The sequence below is a fragment of the Dermacentor silvarum genome, chromosome 8 (assembly GCF_013339745.2).
Source record: "Dermacentor silvarum isolate Dsil-2018 chromosome 8, BIME_Dsil_1.4, whole genome shotgun sequence".
Classification (NCBI taxonomy): domain Eukaryota; kingdom Metazoa; phylum Arthropoda; class Arachnida; order Ixodida; family Ixodidae; genus Dermacentor; species Dermacentor silvarum.
Window position 1 is genome coordinate 97,372,171 of NC_051161.1, and position 20,810 is coordinate 97,392,980.

Here is a 20,810-nt window from a genome sequence, read left to right on the forward strand (position 1 = left end):
CAAAAGGGATTGAAGCATTTTATGAAAAACTGAATCCGAAGAACTTATTTCTGTACTCCATCTTTTTTCTCTGAGTAACCTCTATGGATTCTGGTAGATGTTTTGTGCAAATGTCAGGCGAATGCAAAGTTTTGCAGTTGCAAACAATGTCATGCATTTCGTCACTCTGTTGCGATGCTTTCGCAAATTCACGTCGAGTAGTGGTAAGTGCACAAGTATTACTTAGCATAGTGAATTAGCGTAAGAAACACGCTGTACGCACCATCATAATCAGCAGAAAAATCTCAGTGACACAAGCAAGGCCAAAGACGACGGGTGCCTGGAATCCAATAACAGCCTGTCTTCCGAGGATGCAGAAGAGGTTTTGGAGTAGCTGCTTGTAAGCCACGAAGATGCGGACATCGTTAGTTTCCAGGTCAACTGTGAAACGGTTCAGAATCCTCCCACGAGGTGTCGCGTCGAAAAAAGAAAGAGGACTCCTTACAATCCTCTCCAGCATGTTGATGTGAAGGCGGGTGGACCAACGCCATGCTGCTCGTGCTAAGAGAATGCCGGCGGCAAGCTTGCACAGTACTGAAAAACATAATAAAGGAATAACGTCACTGCTGGCATCTCATTTAAATATCTGAATCGCACTGACAAACATACCGACCGCCCGCAGTACCACGAGTGTCTATCGGCCAGTGCTGCAACCCAGAACGACCCCTCTTGTACAGCAGTTAGGAGACCGACCCGAACAATGACCATGCAACTTCTTTGTGGCATTCATCGCCCAATGGGGCAAACACCGATAGTCTGTGACGATCCCCAATGACCGGAGATGACCGATAAGGTTTTTTGATCTGGGCGGCTATAGATCACGAACCACATCACGACCGTGCATCACTGCGCCGCTCTTTGCATTCAGCTTAGATGCGTGGTCCCGCTTATTCGAATATATTGCATCTGAATGATCTAGTGGGTCACGGACAATTTGAGACCATTTTGCATTTTTCAGTTGTCTTCGTACTTGATTTTTATAAGTAGTATGCTATTTTTAGTACTAATTATGTCTTAGCGATCATGAGCCATCACCACTATAAAGTAGTGGTGATGGTACGCTCAGGTAAGCCCTTGCATGCTAACTGCTTATCTGTGCTACTTTAAATTTCGGAAGGGATGTATGACGCATCTTCTTTTTCGAAATTGCATATTATTGAACAATTGTCAAACCAACTTGCCGCTGGTGTTCATATTCAATCAATTTCTTGGAACATATTTCTAATGGAACTCTTTTGAAGAAATAAAATTTTACCACGAGTGCAACATTTGTAAACATGAATTGTGTTCAATGAAACCAAGTTATTTACCATCTCCAAGGCAGTAGATTGCTAGCCTCTGGAGAATGATTCGGCTAGAGGTGCGGTTGTCGATGGTTTTGCTTATTTTGAGTGTCGACCATTCCTTGATGCAGAAGAGCTGGCAGGCTATGAACACTCCACTCACCGCGAAGCAAATTAGGGCAAGCCCTGCGCATATTCCAGAGTACTTGAAGTACGCCACGCAGACATTCAGAAAGCCCTGGAAAAATTAGAGTTATGGAATAAAATAAGAGCCAAGACATCTAACATGGAATCAAACACACAAATTTCTACGAATCTTCGCATTCTTGAGGCACAAAAAAAGATACTGATGCTACCTAACATATGTCGCCTTTTCTGTTAAATTATGGAAGATTTTACACGTATATGTAATCTTCGCAATTAGGTAGGAAGCTTTAACTCAGGTGCTCTCATCTAAATACAATGGACCAGTGAAATAATTTCTCTCGGTTACCACTGCACCGGTTTTTATATTGCATATTGAATTGAAAGAAAAATATTAAAGTCTAGTACCTCGAGCAAGGTGACTTTCAATTTATGCCATCATTTTTTATGTTTTGAAAGTGCAAAAAAAAACCTAATCGTGAAGTTTACAACACCTCAATTTAGCAATAAAGTTGATATCACAATTCCGTAAGCTGCCCGAGATAATGCATCTGTTGGCGACCCAACTCGGGTGTAATTTGCCGCAGTGACATATGCTGCAGTGACATATACCACTGTACGCGGATCTTATCTCCCGCCAAGTGGGCATCGAGGTTACTACCTTGCGCACCACCAAAGTGCAAGCGCACTCATCACCAAACGCAGCGCCCTGCCATCGACTATAAGAAAACATGACGAAACTTCCAGATTTCCAGCCAGTTGCTTGTCTCTAACCAAGCCTGTGTTGTCACCTTCTAGGTGAGCGTGCCTTACCTACAAAACTTCCATACTGCATTTCTTCGGCCGCAAATCCCAACTGTATGCTGGTAATGGGTATAGACTTTTTTACGTATCGTGTCCGTGTAGGTTGTTTCGCTTGTAGCGGCAGAGTAAGGCGAACGCCTACCCTGGTGTGGTTGCGTCCGGCCACCGTATCTGCTAAATTCTGCATGGCAGGCCGGCTAACTCTTGTGTTGGTTTGCGTAGCGGATCTGCTACTACGTGCGGGGGACGTTGAAATGAGTCCCGGCCCGGACAAGGTAGGCCCACTCGTAACCATTGTGAAGGATATGGCAGCATCCAATAAAAAAAATTCAGAAAGACATGCTAGGGAAAGTAAAAGACGGCCAAACAAACGTGAGTGAACTAAAGAGATGTCTTTCCAAATTATAAGGAGCCTCTGCCCCTGAAGAGGTAATTCAGATGCTTAATAATACAAAGAACAAAGTGGAAAGCATAGAATTGAAACAATCGCAACACTCAAGCTTGGTGGTAGACGACCTCAATAACATATTGCGCCGAAATAACCTCATCTTTAAAGGAATCGTTCATCCAGAATCGGAGACACGGCAGGAAATGGAAGGGCTTCTTACTGAGTTCGTTTGTAAAAATTGAGGAATTGCAGCTGGTTAATTGAACGTGCGCGTAGAATAGGACAGAAAAGACTAGACCATACTCGGCCGATAATTGTGAAATTCCTCAATTTCAAAGAAAAAGCAAACATACTGAAAAATGCCTTTTTTTCATAATGATCGAGCATTTATTTATTTTTTCAAAGTAGGAGAACAACAAGAAGGATATGCAGAAGAGGGTCCCAAGGTCACAAGACCATGGGACCCTATTTAAACTAAAGAAGTTAGAATCGTCTCGCATGCGGACTGAAGAGGATTTTCACTGAGGATGCAATGCATTAAGAAGATGCTCCTAGATTTCGCTCATTCCGAACGTTCCGAACCTTTCCCAGTGAAATATTCGAACTTCTGTTTGACAAGCTTCTACTAGACAACACGATTAATGTCTTTGACAATACCACTAACGAAGTAACTGCCCTCTCGAAGCGTCAGGTTGCCACGGGAATCCAATGATGTAAAAATGAACGCTGTATTGCGTATCTGTGAATTGTTGTGTCAAACTTCTGCAGTTTATTTCTTAAGCAAGATCCCTTCCGTTATTATGCTGAATCCTGTTTCGTATACATCCTTATAGGCACCGAATCCTGGTTGTCACTCGACACGAATTGTTCTTGTCTCGTGAGTTATCATTATTTAGAAAAGATAGCATTCAATCGAGAGGTGGTGGGCTGGTAATCGCAGTGAAATCTAGTTTGGAAGCTTGTGTTATTGAAACTGATTCCTGCCTTGAAATTTTATGGGTTGCTCTTTGTCTGCCCACACGTTCTACCTGTGCGATTGGGGTCTGCTATTGTCCACCAGATTCATCCCACGAATTTCCGAATTACCTAAACGAGTCTTTAGGTGCTGTTGAAAACAAGTACCCGACATCACAGGTATTTTTTGCCTGTGATTTCAACTATCCTCATATTGAGTGGCGTGGCATTCATGCAGACCCCTGGATGGCACAAGAAAATGAGAACATTGGAAAAGTGAAGGAAACGTGAAAGTGAAACGTCAATATTCATATTTTTTAGACGTGCTCTCGTCGTTCGATTAGCATTAAGTGGTTTCTGTTCCCACTCGTGGCGATTTACCTTTAGGCCTCATACTAACTGCACAACCAAGTAATGTTTCGGCAAATGTTTTAGATGGCCTCAGCGACCACAATATCTTGCATTGTGAATTCGCAGGTGCTCTGAAAAAACGTGAAAATAGAAAGAAAGTAATATTTGATTACTCCCACGTGAGTCTGGACGGGCTTGTCAGTGACCTTTCCGCCTTTCCTGTCGACTTTTTTGCAGTCATTCCATATTTGCGACGTAAACGCGAACTGGGTACTTCCTCTTGACAAGCTGATCACACACTAAGAAAAGCACAGTTCAAAAGTCAGAGTAACAGCCTGCACGCAAAGCGCTTGGTTTACGACGGGTGCGGAATGTTGTCTTAACAAAAAGAAACGTTTGGTATTCCAGAGCAAATCTATCAGCATCTGTGGAATATTAGAGGTGATATCGCGAGCACATGCGCACTTATGCAGAACCGTAATAACAACAGCCAACGATAACATTTTCAACACGACATTTCAAACATGCTTCGTAATGACAGAAAAAAATGGAGAGTTCTTAACCCAAATTACGCATCGAACTCGATGGTATCGTTATCCAAGGATGGCAACATTCTTTCTCCGGCACATGACCCTATTGAATTAAACTAGTTTTTAGAGCGTAAGCTGTTATGGACTCATTCCAATATCCGTTTCGGTTCGCGATGACGACGCCGCTGGCGGCGGCGTATGACGCGCGTAACCGGTATTGCCGGAAATGCGAAAAAAAAAATACGCGTTTCCCGCCGTTATCGAACCCGCTCCCACTTCGTGGGAGCCAGATACTCAACCACTGAGCCACGCAAGCGCTTCCTATCGACCAGCGGTAAAACTCTATAAGACAAGCGCGCAGGGGCAGACCACCCGAGCCTCCGCTAGTATGGTGGCACCATCTAGGTAAGGTGCCTGCAAACGCAGCGCGCGCAGGCGCAGACGACGATATGCGATTCAGACGAGGCGCGCGATCACCGCGTTCCCGAGCTGCCGAGCCTCCACCAGTATGGTGGCGTCATCTAGCTAATGTGCCTGTAAACGCCGCGTGCCCTACATGTAAGTTGCAGTTGTAGGGCTTGATCGGGCTTAGCAGACTGCTGTACAGAGAGCATTACAAGCCGCAGCTCGCCGTCTACGCCCGGCGGACAGTTCAGGCGAGGTGAACAGACTGCCGTGAAGACCCTGTTGTGCGTGGTGCTCAAATTGGAGCTACTCTTGAGCCGCTCCACCAGCTGACGCTGTGACTGTGCTGCGTGTGCCGCGCAGGCCTGTGACTTTTTTTACATCAATTTTCACGGATTAGGCTTATGTACCTAGTAGAATTCAGGCCCCTATTTTACTTTCCAGAATGCATGACATTATTATCAATCCTGAAGGAGTACCGTACTGTATCGATCGTCTTCCAATTAACTCGGCTCCTCGTCCTGATGGCATCTGCCCTACACGTCTTGAAATGTCCAAACCTGCATTATGTCACATTTTAGCCACACTCTTTCAGCAATCTATCGACACGGTATGCGTCCCAAACGATTGGAAAGAAGCTCGCGTAATTCCCTTATTTAATTGAGGTGACTCGTCAAAATCATCACATTACAGACCAATTTCTTTAACCAGCACGTGTTGAAAACTTCCCTAACACATAATTTATCTGCTGCAATGAAGTTTGTTACAGAACATAGCTTTTTCTTTATCATTCAGCATGGACTTTTACATGATCGATCTTGCGAAACGTAACTGTTTGAATTTATTAATGATTTGTACCATTCTATTCATTTTTTGCATGAAATTGATGTGATATTTGTAGACTTCACCAAGGCTTTTGACAAGGTTTCTCACTTGCGGCTTATTCATAAATTGACAGATCTTAATATAAATGCGAGAATAATTAAGTGGATTACCAACTTTTTTACTAACCAGTTACAATCCGTTTTCTTTAACGACCATTCGTCTCCGTTAATAAACGTCAAATCTGGAGTACCGCAGGGTTCCATGCTCAGGTCTATATTGTTTTTAGTTTATAATAACGATATTAGTAATGGTATGTGTTGCATAGTCAGACTGTTTGCTGACGAGTGCGTGATCTCGCGACAAATTAATAACCCTGAGGATACCTGTTACCTTCAGTCTGACCTAGACAATCTCTATATATGGTACAATAAGGGGCAAATAGAAATTAACATTAATAAAACAAAAGCTATCAGATTCGAGACTACAGCTAAACCTGCGTTACGTTATTACATATTAAACAACGTGCCCGTAGCCTCTGTATCCACAATAAAATATCGGGGTGTTCGTATGTCATCTGGTCTGTTATGGAACACTCATATAGCGCAATCGTTAGTAAAGCATCCAGACCACTTGGCTTTATAAGGCGCAATTTGCACCCGGCTAAGCCGGAGACCAAGCTTATGGCTTACACCACCTTAGTAAGCTCTAAAATTGAATACGCCTCCTTGATTTGGAACCCACGTCAGGCCTACCTCTAACACAAACTGGAGTCTCCGCAAAATAATTCTGCTCGCTTCATCACAAGAAACTAACTACGTACACCAAACGTTACGGAAATCAAATCTTCACTTAATCTAGCTCCTCTCGAACAACGCAGGCTACTGACACTACTGTCGTTTTTTTCGTATACTTTACCACAATCAGTCGTCTCACATTACTCTAAATATCAGGCCAGTTCGGTATTAGTCTTCGCGACTTGATCACCAACCAAAACCTGAACCTTTATTTGCCCGCACTAATCTGTTTTATTGCGATAGCAATTATATGGACACTTCAAAGCAGATTTCTGCTGTCGGCGTCGCCGTCGTCGTCGCCGTCGCCGTGAGGTTCCGTATGACGTCAATAGAGATGAAATCGTCGCCGCCGAACGCTGTATGTGCGAGTGAAAGGGCGTAAGGGACGCCCACTGTCACGGGGAGTGAACGCACGGCGAACAAACGCGCGTTCTGCGCCTTGCTCCCTGAAGGGCTGCAGAAGTAGGCGTCTCTTTCCTCCTTTACAATCACCATACATGTAGAGCAAACGCGCCTTCTTCCGACGCGCGAAAGGCCTTGGGGGGGGGGGGGGGGGGGGGACGTTTAGCTGCGGCACCAAGTGCCTATTTATATCAGAGGCTCCGGCAACAGTCACCAACGCCACGCGCATTTTGTACGAACGCGGGCAAAACGCCGACGGCGTCGACAACAGTTCTGCGTGTTGCCGGTGCTGCTGCATGTCGAAGTTTATACAGCTGATAAAGCTACTATCATTACTCCGTATAGCTCTCCACAAATTTGCTATCGCAATTGATGCTTCTCCTTTCAGGTGAAACTGCGACCACTTTTTTTCCACTCACCTCTCCTCGCTATCCTTCAAAGGTATCGGCTTCCAGCTGACATCGCATGACTCAATCGCATAATTCGCATGACTTAATCATGACTCATTTGTAAACCGTTTAAAGTTGTTGCTAGAAATCTGAACTAATGGTTCTCAGTAATGCTTGCCCCCTCCCTTGTCAAAAAAGAGCACGAGAATGGGAAAAACATTAAAGAAATGTAAAGCTGAACCAAAAATTTTATCCTGTAACGCCTTGCTCTTAAGTTCCAATTGCAATTCCTGATCTGATTTATTCTGCAATTGCTTTCATGTTCAGTGATGCATACTAAAACTCATTGTTTTATTTAGGGCTGTTGTTTCATATACATGTAATATCGCTGATTATGATAAGTGTTTAAAGTCTTTTAGGAAGCTTGAACCTTCAGATTACGTTTTTTTTTCTCACTCACACATTCTAGTATTAAGTCATTCTTTTTGCAATAATTCGTGTTTACTGATGGTTGCTGTTCTAATTCATATTTTGTTTAGTTATGTATTTTGGGTATGCTGTGCCCCACTCATTGTAACCCCCCCCCCCCCTACGTAATGCCTCCGTGCGTTTAGGGTACCTCAATAAAAAATGCATACATAAAAACTTTCTGAGTAGAAGTTCTGAAAAAACCTCGTAAACATTGCCGGCATTTTACGTTAGCTGTAAATATAGATATCACATTCGCCCAACTGAGATGCTTTAAAGGATGCAGCTTACATAACCACGATATTTGTTTATGTTGCAGAGTGAGGGGATTGTAAACTACGTGGTTGTATTTATCTTATTCAGCAATTTTAGATATTTTTGTTTTATTTTAGATGATAAATTAAAATTCCGCTTTCCAGAGTTGCTAGAACAAAACTTTATCTCAAACGCTAGAAAGTTCATTAAAATTAGTCCAGCGTTGTCTCGTAGATGCATTGCTGCGTTTTTTTAAACAGGAAAATCGGAGTTGGCCGCAATCTACCTTATTTCTAAGCTCCTGAGTTTGACTACTCTGAGTAGCAGTACTGCCCCGTTCTATACAGAATTAGGCAGAAGTGCTTTCTCATTTTACTATCTACTATTATCTTTGCGTTCTTTATATGAAACATTCAGCAGCTACGACCAATACAGGGTATTTCATTTTAGCTGCCCCAAATTAAAAAAACTGCCTGTAGCAGATAGCACAGTATTAATCCTTGATCTAAATTACTCGATGAGGCGGCTAGTACTTCCACGAGAAATCAAAATGCCTAATTGAATATTTATTATAATTACGCAAATTAAATTTTCATTTATTATTTTACGGCACATCATTCAATCTACGAATTATAGGCCCTGAGTTCGCAAGGCGTATCCACTTGTAACGAATTCTCAGGACTGAACCAGTTTCGAGGTATTAATTTTCAAAGTGTCCGACTAAATGCAGGGGTGTTGCAGTTAACTTTTTGAGGAAAACGCTGTTTTATCCATTCGAGCACAAAAGTATAGCAGCAATGTTATAACAGTATAGTGGTATAACAGCTTTTGGTATTGCCACTTTTGCTCGTCTCATGTCCGTGGTTTCCTGCCTAACTTTTCAAAACATTACTTCCGGATGACGTGCACATCAATCAAGAAGCAATGAAAAAAACGGAATTACTACATGCGTAAGGACAAAAGCATATTAGTTCTACAAATGCCCAGAGAGAAAAACATGAACATTAAAGTCAACACGACAAACAAGCCGGTATTACAGCTGTGTTGTTATCGGATCCACAGAACATCTTTCGAAAGAACGCACTAAGGCACACTGAAATCATGCTAAAAAAGCACAAATTTTCTTGTGAGAACACTGTTCAGTTGCAGGTTCTGAAGTGTTCCGCTCCAAACCCACGGTCTGTTTATGAGGCACGCCATACTGGGCAACTCTGGAATAGTTTTTACCATCGAGTGTTGCCTAACGCGCACCTAAATATAAATACGCGAGCATTTTTGCATTTGTTCCTATCGTAACGCTGTCACTGTGGCCGGCATCGAACGCCCAAACTTGAGCTCAGCAGGCCGACGCCAGATTCACTGGTGTTCTACGGTGTTTTCAGGTTTAGGTTTCAGGTAGTTCTCCTTTATTTTCAAACTAAAACAATGCTAGATGCCCATTTAGGTTGATAGTTCATCTACTACACCTCTATCGCTTTTCTAACCTTAGCACGTGATTACAAAAATTCAATGAATCAGGAATAACGTGCATCAGGAATAAATCAGCCGAAAAAATGCTCACTCTATGAGATGGCTCTTCCTTCTTTCGCAAACATCACTGCATCTGTTGTGGTCGTTGGCTGACGCGACCTGTGAATGAGCCGCACAAGTGTGTGAACGGGGTGCCATAAAACGTGAGGGGGCAATTTATCGGTAGATGCGACAGAAATGAATTAGCATTACGCAACACCTTTTTGAGGAAATGGTTTTATGACTCAAACCGTGTTCACCACATTACATGACATTTCACCATATTGCGGAGGCACTGAGGAACTCGCTCGACACACGTCTTGGCTGGAGAAGCTGGAATACCAGTCGATTAAATCAAAGATGGGGGAGATATCATGCTTGAAAAGCTTGCCGCACTTTTTTGCAATGCTTCATGACTTCAAGTGTACCAGAGAACTGGAAGAATGCCAACATTATACTAATACATACGAAGGCAGACGTTAAAAATTGAATAATTACTGACCCATTAGCTTGTTTTCAACATTGTATAAAATATTCGCCCAAGATAATTTCCAAAAGAATCAGCAACACTTGACTTCAGTCAACCAAGAGAATAGGCTGGCTTCAGGAAAGGATATTCTACGATGGATCACATTCATGTCATCAATCAGGTAATCGAGAAATCGGCAGAGTACAATCAACCTGTCTATATGAATTTCATAGATTGTGAAAAGGCATTTGATTCAGCAGAGATACCAGCAATAGCTGAAGGATTGGGCATTCAAGGAGTACAGCATGGAATACGTGAAAACCTTGGCAAATACCAACAAACATTTGACAGCTACCTTGGCTCTCCGCAAGAAAAGTAGAAAGTTACCTATCAAGAAAGGGATCAGGCAAGAAGACACAGTCTCTCCAATGCTATTCACTGCATGCATAGAAGAAGTATTCAAATCTGGGAATGCTTATGAGTAACAATCAACCGCAAATATCTCAGCGATTTTCAATTTGCAGATGACATTGTCCTATTCAGCAACACTGGCCAATTACAACAAGTGATTGAGGACCTTAACCAAGAAAGTTTCAGAGTGGGGTTTAAGATTAATCGGCAGAAGGCAAAATAATCTTCAACAACTCAGTAAGAGAACAAGAATTCAGGATCGCCGGTCAGCCTCTACAGTCTTTACAGGAGCACGTTTATGTAGGTCAGTTACTCAGAGGGGACCCTCATCATGAGACAGAAACTAACAGAAGAATAAAAATGGGTTAAAGTGCATACGGCAGGCATTGTCAAATCCTGACTGGGAGCTTACCACTCTCTTTTAAAAGAAAAGTGCACAATCATTGCATTCTACCAGTGCTAACATATGCGGCATAAACTTGGAGGTTAACAAAGAAGCTCGAGAACAAGTTAAGGACGGCAGAAGGAGCAATGGAACAAAAAATGTTAGGCCTAACGTTAAGGGACAGGAAGAGAGCGGTGTGGATCAGAGAGCAAACAGGGATAGCCGAGTTTCTAGTTGACATTAGAGAAATAAATGGAGCTCGGCATACTATGTAATGCGTACGGTAGATAACCGGTGAACCATTAGAGTTACAGAATGGGTGACAAGAGAAGAGAAGTGCAGTCGAGGATGGCAGAAAACTAGGTGAGTGAAGAAATTAGGAAATTTGCAGGTAGATGTTGGAATCAGCTAGCGCAAGACGGCGGTAATTGGAGATCGCAGGCAGAAGCCTTCGTCCTGCAGTGTACATAAAGATAGACTGAGGATGAAGATGATGTTGTATATACAGGGTGTCTCAACAATAATGCGTCAAGATTTAAAAAATATGCAAACGCCACGTAGCTGTACAGAACTAAGGTAATGTGTTTTGCCGCCGGTTGTGGATACTCAGATTACTTTTTTTTATTCATTCCCCTAATGGCATCATTGGTCTTAATTATTTTTCAACTTATTAAATATTATAATTGGACTAAAAGTGTCTTAGAAAAAACTGTAAAGAACATAAAAAACTCCCGATAGAGCTTTCGGTCGCTTAATGTGGGCTACGAAAAGTGTTTTGCGAGCGTGAAATAAGCCCGGGAATACACGCAAATTGCCTGGAGTGGCCAGTCGAGCGGCAATATGGCGTGCATTCGCGGGCTTCTTTCAAGCTGTAAAAAATATTTTTAACGCGACAGCGTTAAGGCCCCGTGTTGCAGATAATCCGGCGTCGGCGTCCGCGGCGACACCAACGCATCTTCCCGAACCCCCCGGCACTATGAGTATATTTAGGTATATGCATATGCTCTTCAGGGGTAATTGGAGATCACAGGGAGAGGCCTTCGTCCTGCAGTCGACATAAATAGTGTGATGATGATGATGATGATGATGATGATGATGATGATGATGATGATGATGATGATGATATGCAACGCCTTCTTATATGATGTGCGGTATATGCGGGTCATAGTGGCACACCATTCTAGCACTACTGTTGCTCATACCTTGTCTTTTATTGTAGACAAAGCTATTCCTCAGACTTTGAGAATGACTATCCACAAACAAATTTCATGAAACAAAACACCCAGTGTGTGCATGCCTTTTATGATAAATTTTCCCAGACGGACATATTAAAAGTGCGAAGCAAAAACGGAAACCTAATAATTATCTCAGGGATCGGCCCACGCAAGAGGCCGCGTTTCCACCAGAAAGCTCGTCTTCGTGCATAGCGTTCGCCGCTAGTGTTTCCCTGTAACTATTACGGTTGCATAAGCTGCAGTTGTTGGGGAGCGTGAGAAGCAGACATGGATCTTTGAATATCGCTTTCCACTCTTAAAAGCGAAGCTTAAGCATCCTCCAATTTTACGTAGCACGTAATGAGAAACAGAAAGGTGTATCGGGGAATTATTTCATGTTGCTCTGCACTTTTGTCATTGACACTTTTAATCCAATTATATTATTTGAGAAGTTGAATAATAATTTAGGACTAATTCCGTAATTACGCGGAATGCAAAAAATAATCTGAATATTTCCAAGTGACGACAAATGACATTACCTAGATTCTTCCAAGCTACGTGGCATTTGCATATTGTGAAATCTTAGTGCATAATTGTTCAGACACCCTGCATATGTAGACATGAACACCTACATGATCTTCCAAGCTACCTTCTCTACCTCTACACTTCCCACACTTCCCAAAGATACACTTTTTTCCACTTCGACAATCCTAATGCGGACGCAGTAAAATCTCACGTACAGGCTTTCCACGTTGCAGATGGAGGCACACCCGCTGTTCTAGGTGTAGGCTATGTGTAATCATTGCCCGTCGCCCTGCGCCTGTGCTCTTTGACATCACCGACCGATGACCCCATAACGTTTTGGATTTGTTTATCTAATGAACCTACACAGATTGGTCGCATGTGCTACCACCGTTCTTCTGCTGGAGTTCCCTTACTTCAACAATGCTCCTGACATCAGCCCGGCTCCCCTATGCTCTTTTCGTGATGTGCGTTACTGCCATAGGAATCCACCTACGTAGTTTTGACCGCGGACCACTTAATTCCTGACGGTGATTACGTGCTTGCACTGTTTTCCGACATCTTTTTTGCTCGGAGCGTCGTTGTCGCTAACTGGATCATGACTGTCGCGTATAATGACGCCTCCTGTCCTGTCCTCAACTTCCTTTTGCGCATTCGCATATTTACGGGCTGCACGCCGTTGCCATACAATACACAGTCTTGGAGAATACTGCGATATTGCTAGTCTGTACGCCGAGGCTGGTTTTCACCACACTTCCATTGACGTGCAACGGGGATGGGAAAATATACAAGCTATGCATTTACAAACTATGCACATATGCAGTGAGAAGGCTGGTGAAACACTCGCGCGCTCAGTCACCCACTTATTTCTTCGGGCGAGGGGTGACATAACCGCAGCACTCCGTAGTAATATAACCGCTGTCACAAGTGAACCCACTGTTTCCCCCCTCGGATGCCTCCTGATATTTCGAATTAAGCATCAGGTCAACATACCCCTTATGTTGACTGAGGTTCAAATACAAATGCATCTGGAAACTTGTCATTCTTTGTAAACACCTATTCGTTGACAAATACTGTCAATGCTACTCACTATTATAGCTGAAATGGGTATTATAGCAGGCAACGGGCTAATTCAAGAGAGTAAACTGTTTATATAGAAATAACAATACTCCAAAGTAGTTCACAACGTAAAAATAGACTTTGGCTCATAAACGTTGTAGTTGACAATATGAAATTACAATCAAATGACGTAAGGGTTTGTAAGACTAGATTAGATAGAGAAAGCACGAAAGTAAAAACAGGATGAATATTTAAAAGATGTAGCACACTGCAAATTACATGCATTAACTTTACCTGTAGCCGACTAGTATCTACCAATATAAGGTTAGTAACAGAAACGGTCCAAGCTATTCTAGTTCCTTAGTGAGCCGGAGAAAATAATTATAAAGCCATCGCTATTATGACGAAGCTTTAACTCGGGGGCTCCAATCGTTTCCTCCACTGAGGAAACGATTTTCTTGGCAGCTTCTACATTGATCTTCGTGAAAATTGTCACTTTTCAAGTTAGTCAAGTGGCTATTGGAAGCCAGTTTGCAATTTATCCCGCGAAAAGTTTTATAACAATTATTGGCAATTACAAAATTTCCGTTAACACAGCTATGAAGTTTAAAGCTGTGCAGCTGTGTATTGTAAAAACCTAATTACATTTCATGAACTTACTTTAACTGTACATATAAACAAAAAGAATGATGTATTACGAATGGCTGTCATATAAACCACGTAGATGCGAGTATGATTTCGCGAAACCCTTGTCAAGACTGCACCAAATGCAGGTAAGCTGTAAATGTATATGCCTAATTAGTCCGCTTGATGAGCTAAGGGTGCTGATTACAGGACGCCGGTATCCGGCATATTTGCAGTATTACTGATTTTTAAACGTCGGGACGACATTTTCCTTAATTTACGAATTAAAAAAATCTTGTAAGAAATTACTTGCTTTAAATGAAAATTCCACGTTCAGTAGTAACTTAAATTTACCTTTCTCAATTCAACAAACTTCATTCAAATCGGTCAAGAAATCGCGATTGTCTCATAAAAACATTTCTCTGCTTTACGAGAATAGGCGGCATCAGAATAGCCCTGGAGCTATAGCTTCCTCTTAATTCCTATTGCTTGGGATGTTTGTTAAGAATATGCATTTTTGGTATAAAACGATATGACGCGAGAGAATGCAAGACTTTTGCAGAGAAGTTGCTTGACATGGTGAATCAACAAAAATGAAATTTAAAAAAAAAATATTTCTCTTCTTATTAGAACCAGTGGGTCAGTTGTTTATGTGGTAAACTTGTAGCCCTTCACATTTTAGTGCACCTGCATTTTGAAATCTTGCAAATCACACCTTTGTCAAGATATCCTTACCGAATTTCAGCCTCCAATTAAGGCTTGGCAATAACCAAGCGCGCGGAGAGCGCACGACAGGCATGCAGCCCCGCTCTATCGGCAGAAGAGAAACAGCCGCAGCGAAACGCGTGACGTAGTTTAAATTAGGTTGCGGCGAGTACTGATACAGCACGTTTCGCTGACAAGCATGCCACGACGCGCGGTACCAGTATCTTCCAAGGCAGGCAATTATTAACATTTCGTCACACATAGTCAGGTACGAAGCGTTTCTGTCCCACATAGGGGTGGAGCTTCCTTTCTAGCAAACACGACGAGGTCGGTTTCTCTATTACCTAGGATAGAGCATTGACGTTAAACGATGAATATCTTGAATTAGGTGTGATTTTCAAAATGTTTAAAAATGTGGTTGGCATGAATTGTAGCTGCTTCTAAATTTGTCATAATCCAAATCTTGCAAGTATCTAGCAGTTACGCTAAGACGGCATTTTATTGTGATAGCAATTATATTACTTTTTTGTTATTACTTTTCTGAAACTCAAGTTATTGAAGGCCAAATATCCACCTGGCTTTACAAACACTTTGGAATGAGTCACTTCCACCACGTTCATAGCTGTTTTATAAAAATCTGTAGAGGCTGAAAAACATTATGTATAAGCACTAAAAGGTTTTTCTGTTGTCTAAGCCCTTCCGCAGATCTAGACATGTCTTTAGGCTTTCCGATGTTCACCTGGCAGATTATTACGCGTTGATAATCTGCACTCCACATTTATAGGCAAATATGTTCCTCTGTACAGCATTTGAGTTCGTCTAGATTTAGTGTAAGAATGTTATCCCACCTTGAATCTTCAGCTTTGCACGGCAGAGCGGGAAAGTTTTCTTCGTCCAAGTGATCGAAAGGCACCGCTTTCTGCCCTGTCACCTTCCCGACACCATTGATGGGCACGGCACTACGGTTAGTCATGAGCAGCCATTGATGAATGGAAAATGGAAGTCGCGTAGTGTGTGTCACAAATACGCACGTCTGAAAAGCATGAAATTGAAAACTTTATAGAAGGATCAGTTATTGGGATAGTTGGTTTTGCAAAGCTGAACGAGTAATTAGGCGCAAAAACACAGACACACACAAGCGCTCGTCTTTGTCTCCCTTTCTTGTGTCTGTGTTTTATTGTGCTAAATTACTTGTTCAGCTTTGGAAACTTTCTTCCGTGTAAAATAACTAGCAAAATGAAATATTCCATCAAAGTTTATTTTTTTTATTCCCGCGACACACAACAATCTGCATATTCCGGTTAAGTACATTCAATATTGGGAAAAAACAGATGGACACATCTACTGCCCTGTTTCTGATAACTGAAATGATGACATTAGTTCTTTTTAGATGGGGTTTTGGTGGCTGAGGAATGTAACACCATAAAGTTTCTCACTATAACACCTAGAGTGTAAACTGGCGCCACCGTCCATGCGAGTTTCTTAAAGGGTGCCGTGCCTTCATGGGAATGACGGGATATGTGTCTGCGAGGCTTGTGTTGGCTGGTATTGAACGAGGCATCGTCTAAAACGTGGATATGGCTACAGAAATAATGCGTTCTTAAAGTAAAATCTACATAAGAGGCTTTCACTCACCCATATTACATCTCTCAAATTTACTCACATACAATACCGAATGAAGCGAAGAAAAGCAAGAACAGACGACAAGTTGTTTCAAAGCGAGCGATAATCTTATCGTCTGTCCTCCAACTTTAGCGGCCAGCTGATACTTTTTACGTTTCATATAATTGGGCATCCAATAGTAAGTCCTCAACATTAAACAAAATATGTTTTTGTGTAATAATAAAGCTAAAGCAGTTTTTTCAGGCTGTTTTAGCAGGAAATGAATCTTTGTGACAGACGGAATGGTACTAGCCAGGCGCCTCTTCAAGGCGTTCTGGCTCTCCAAGAACGATGCCAATCCGAAGTCACAATATACCGGCATTCCCAAGGATACCACAGCGCAGCAGCGTCAGTTCTCACTCTAGGTAATATAGTGAGAAACTCTATGGGTAATACATATTATCTTTGAGCTATTTATTATTTACTTTGAAAATTCTTGGTGAGAAGAGAAAATTATGCTGCCGATTCACTGGGAAGTGTTATGCCAAAGACTTCTCGTAGACCATATGACAGCCACTCAGGTAATTACATTTTGATAGGAGAGTATTTATTATTTATTTCATTACTATACTTAGTTATTTTCACAATAATGTCATTGATAGTATGAATGGCAAATCATCTAATACAAGAAACGTAAATAACTGAGAGGACCTAAAACAAATAAATACACGAAGAAAACCCGGCATGACGCAATAATATGGGGAAGCTGAACAAGACTACCTAATGAAGTGGAAATTGTGAATTCTGAACGTAGAGAGTAGTTCTAAAAATGGCCTAAATAGCGTTAAACGGTGCCTCCTTTGTGCCGCGCTACCTCCGTTAAAGGATAATTGCCTCAATTTCTCTTCCCTTACGTGGAGTAGCAGGCCAGATACTCCATTTTCCGGCCGTCCTCTCCTTATTTTTCAATCAATAAACATCTTCTTCATCTTCTTCTTGGTGCCTGAGCAGATTCTTTACGAGTTTTTCGTGAAGAAGGCGCTGCAGGAAATAAAGCGGACCCATTTTCTGTCTTACACAGACTTTACATAGTCATAACTGGCAATACCAATAACAAATGGAGGATAGGAAACCACATCGATCAAGCCCGGACATTAAGCAGATCAGCTCATTCTAATGCGAAGCATCATATAGGAAGCTGTTTAGCAAGATCCCCCAAGGTCATTTTCGATTTTCTGGAACACCATAAAAATTATTTTCCGCTTACTAAACGCAAAGTGATGCCATAATAATGATTTGCCCTGCTGCGACGAAAACAATCACTACGACACTGGCACTGAATAGACATAGTACATACTTTATTGACCGAGTGTTCGTTGCTCCTTGGCCTGTTGATGATTCCGGGGTGATCTTGCGCAAAACTTGATGGAGTCTCGAAGCATAACCTCACAAAAACTTGGCCAAACCGAGATAAAGCTAGGTGGAGTTGCCAGCTTCGCTGTTTGCCCAGTCTCCGCACCGCTAGTGTGAAGCTGACACGAACTGTTTTTCGCAAGGTGCGTTCAAATGCATCAAGAGAGTTGTACAAATGTGCATCGCAAAAACAATTGCCGCATATAAAATAAACTTACTTGGAAAGCTTATTTCTATAGTTAATTTAACGAGAGCAGATGTTTTAAACAACAGAACACAGGGTGGAAGTCGTAGTATTTTTCATTCTTTTTAAAATATTCATGGCGATATTGCTAACGTTAGACCACATGTTCTCTATTTTTTCTGAAGGTTCTGGTCACATTCAGACACCAAGTTTTATTACGCTTTGTAAAAATACCAAAGCGTGCCATTTCTGAAAACTGATGGACGGTGAATTAGTGGTTGTTTTAGTTGTAGTCGAATGCATACTGACAATACCGCACGTTAACAGTGTTTGGTCTAGTACTGCCTACAGGCACAAAAATGTGCGTAAAATTTGGAATGTGCTACTATCTCTATGATTATCCAGTCATTGAAAGGCTGCCTGTTCAAATCAAAGCGATGCGAGCTGGCACATTAGATGCTGCTAGAGAACAAAATATCCAAATATAATGTTTTGTTCTTGGCGCCTTTGTAAAAGAGAACTATGAGTTTGCTAGAATTCTCATTCTCAAAGCTCATTTTTGTATGTAGGTCGTTACATGAGACTGAATTTTGCCACCTATATTGTAGTTAATAATGTGTAAAAATTTGCCTTCAATAAAATCACTGCCAAATTACTGTTCATTGACCTCTCCGATGTCACCTATTATTGTTATTTATGAATCTATGTAGGCAGAGTGCCATCTAGGCTTCACTTCGTTAAGAAATCCTTTTCATTGGGAGCTTAGGACCTTGCTGAAGTATTTTGCGTGTGAAGGGCTTTAAGGCAATAAAGTGAAGTGAAGTGAAGGGCGTTCATTGTAAAATATCAATTTCTCACTTTTGAGCCTGTGACATTAGGTAACTTGAAGCCTATACTTATGTATACTAACCGACCATTGCTACAGACAATTGCTGCAGGATTTTGTGGGTTTATATTTATTTGCTGCAATTCATTTCCACTTAAACTAACGCGTAAGGAAATTTTACGGATGTGTACGTCACGTTGGTATGCCCTTCTAATTACGGTGTAATGACTTATTGGTGTTCGAAATTAGACTGTGGCTCCTACCTTGCCCGAAAGAAGTCCATCTTGCCCAAAGATCTCCTCCAGAATCTTTTGCTTTACTTGTGCATCTTGGGAACTCGTGGGATCATCCAAGAGGTAGATGTCGCTCCTGCTGTACAATGCACGTGCGATGCACACGCGTTGCTTCTGCCCACCACTCAGCATTTCACCCTGCAAAATTTCATGGTCTGAAGGCAATGGACAAATTATATGCGTGTAATAGTTTAAATTTTTCGGGGTCCCAGATCATATTTGGGTACCAGAACAATTTCGGGGTCCCATAACATATTTACGGCTTTACACAAAGATCAGATGGTCTTCCTTCGTTCAAAAGACCGCAGTAAACGGACAAAGAAAAATCAAACTGCCTATTTTGTGACGCTGCCTTCAACCATAGTAGGGGAAAAAGCGCTATATAACCAACTTTCTGTTTATGCTTTACGGACGGCCTTCAATACATAATTCGACAAAAATGACTGAGCAAATTATTACGAGTTTCAGAGACCATGGATTTCATTTTTTGATGTCACACACTTTTTTGTTAAGTATGTGTTCATTTCCTTGCATTCATTTAATCAACGTATTAGAAGTTGTTCTATGTGTATAATATATGATGCTCCAGGTGGTAAAGAGTTAAGAATTTTTCACCCTATCACGCAATTAGCTTCAATTTTATTTAACCTAATCTATTTTAGAGCACATCGGAAAGTGAATGTACTTGTGGGGGCAGCTTTTGAACTCGTCCGCTAAATGCATCTATTAGGTCGCCGTCTAGTTGAAAGTATACTTTAGAATACTTCGTATAGGTTTGAGGCATTTCCCTTTACTTGTTGCATAGTACATTAAAAAAACGGTGAAGACATGGCATTCAATTTAATTGCCTAAGCTGAATGTAAACATCAGCTATTTCACAATTTCTGAATAAGGACGGAGTTCAGAGCCAATTTATTTCCATGTAGCAATTTATATTCTCGTGGATCTTTCCAATTCCATAGTATTTCAGGCAGGTAAATTCAGTGTTGAATAGAGTCCATGTGCCTATTATTGTCGTTCCTTCTAATATAGCCGCGGTCGTACTGTATACCGAAATGATACATTATATCCGCTATTCTCTACTTTACTGCAGCAGAGAATACCACAGTAGAAATGTAAATATTGGGTATGCTGAGGTATGCTGAGCTGTTTTTTATAAGCTAGGTTTGACGCATGTTTCGGCGTAAAAGCTCACTAAAATACTTGCAAAATTGTAGGAATTCATGAGACTCCATTCTTGTGTTTATTCTTTGATTAGAAATTCATACTTTAGATGTTGTCGTTAAGCAAATACAAGAAACACGAATCGGTTATTACATTATGTTCTCACATTTTCCTCGAAGCGGCTAAATGGGATATCTATTTATGCGCAACTTACATTGTCTCCTGCTTGTGTGAGATCGCCAGCCGGTAACCTCTGTAAATCCTGGAAGCAACTGACACGCTTGCAATACTTTTCTGTAAAGCATGTCATCATACTTTCTTCCAAAGGTAATGTTGTCTCTTATGGAAATGTTTAATACTTGAGGCGCCTGCGGCACGATTGCCATGGATCCCTGCGGA

General features: G+C 41.6%; 2 protein-coding genes across 2 annotated transcripts in view; both read right to left on the minus strand.

Moving 5' to 3' along the window:
- LOC119462766 (uncharacterized) overlaps nt 1-19,312 on the minus strand; it is a 43,504-nt gene extending 24,192 nt beyond the window's left edge. The window contains exons 1-5 of the mRNA XM_037724034.2: nt 19,218-19,312; nt 15,778-15,962; nt 9,593-9,660; nt 1,350-1,560; nt 263-573 (exon numbers count right to left, since the gene is read on the minus strand). Coding sequence (XP_037579962.2) covers nt 263-499 — 237 coding nt within the window. The 5' untranslated portion in view covers nt 500-573; nt 1,350-1,560; nt 9,593-9,660; nt 15,778-15,962; nt 19,218-19,312. The remainder of the gene's footprint in view (nt 1-262; nt 574-1,349; nt 1,561-9,592; nt 9,661-15,777; nt 15,963-19,217) is intronic.
- LOC119462306 (ATP-binding cassette sub-family C member 2-like) overlaps nt 1-20,810 on the minus strand; it is a 246,582-nt gene that overhangs the window by 178,724 nt on the left and 47,048 nt on the right. The window lies entirely within an intron of this gene.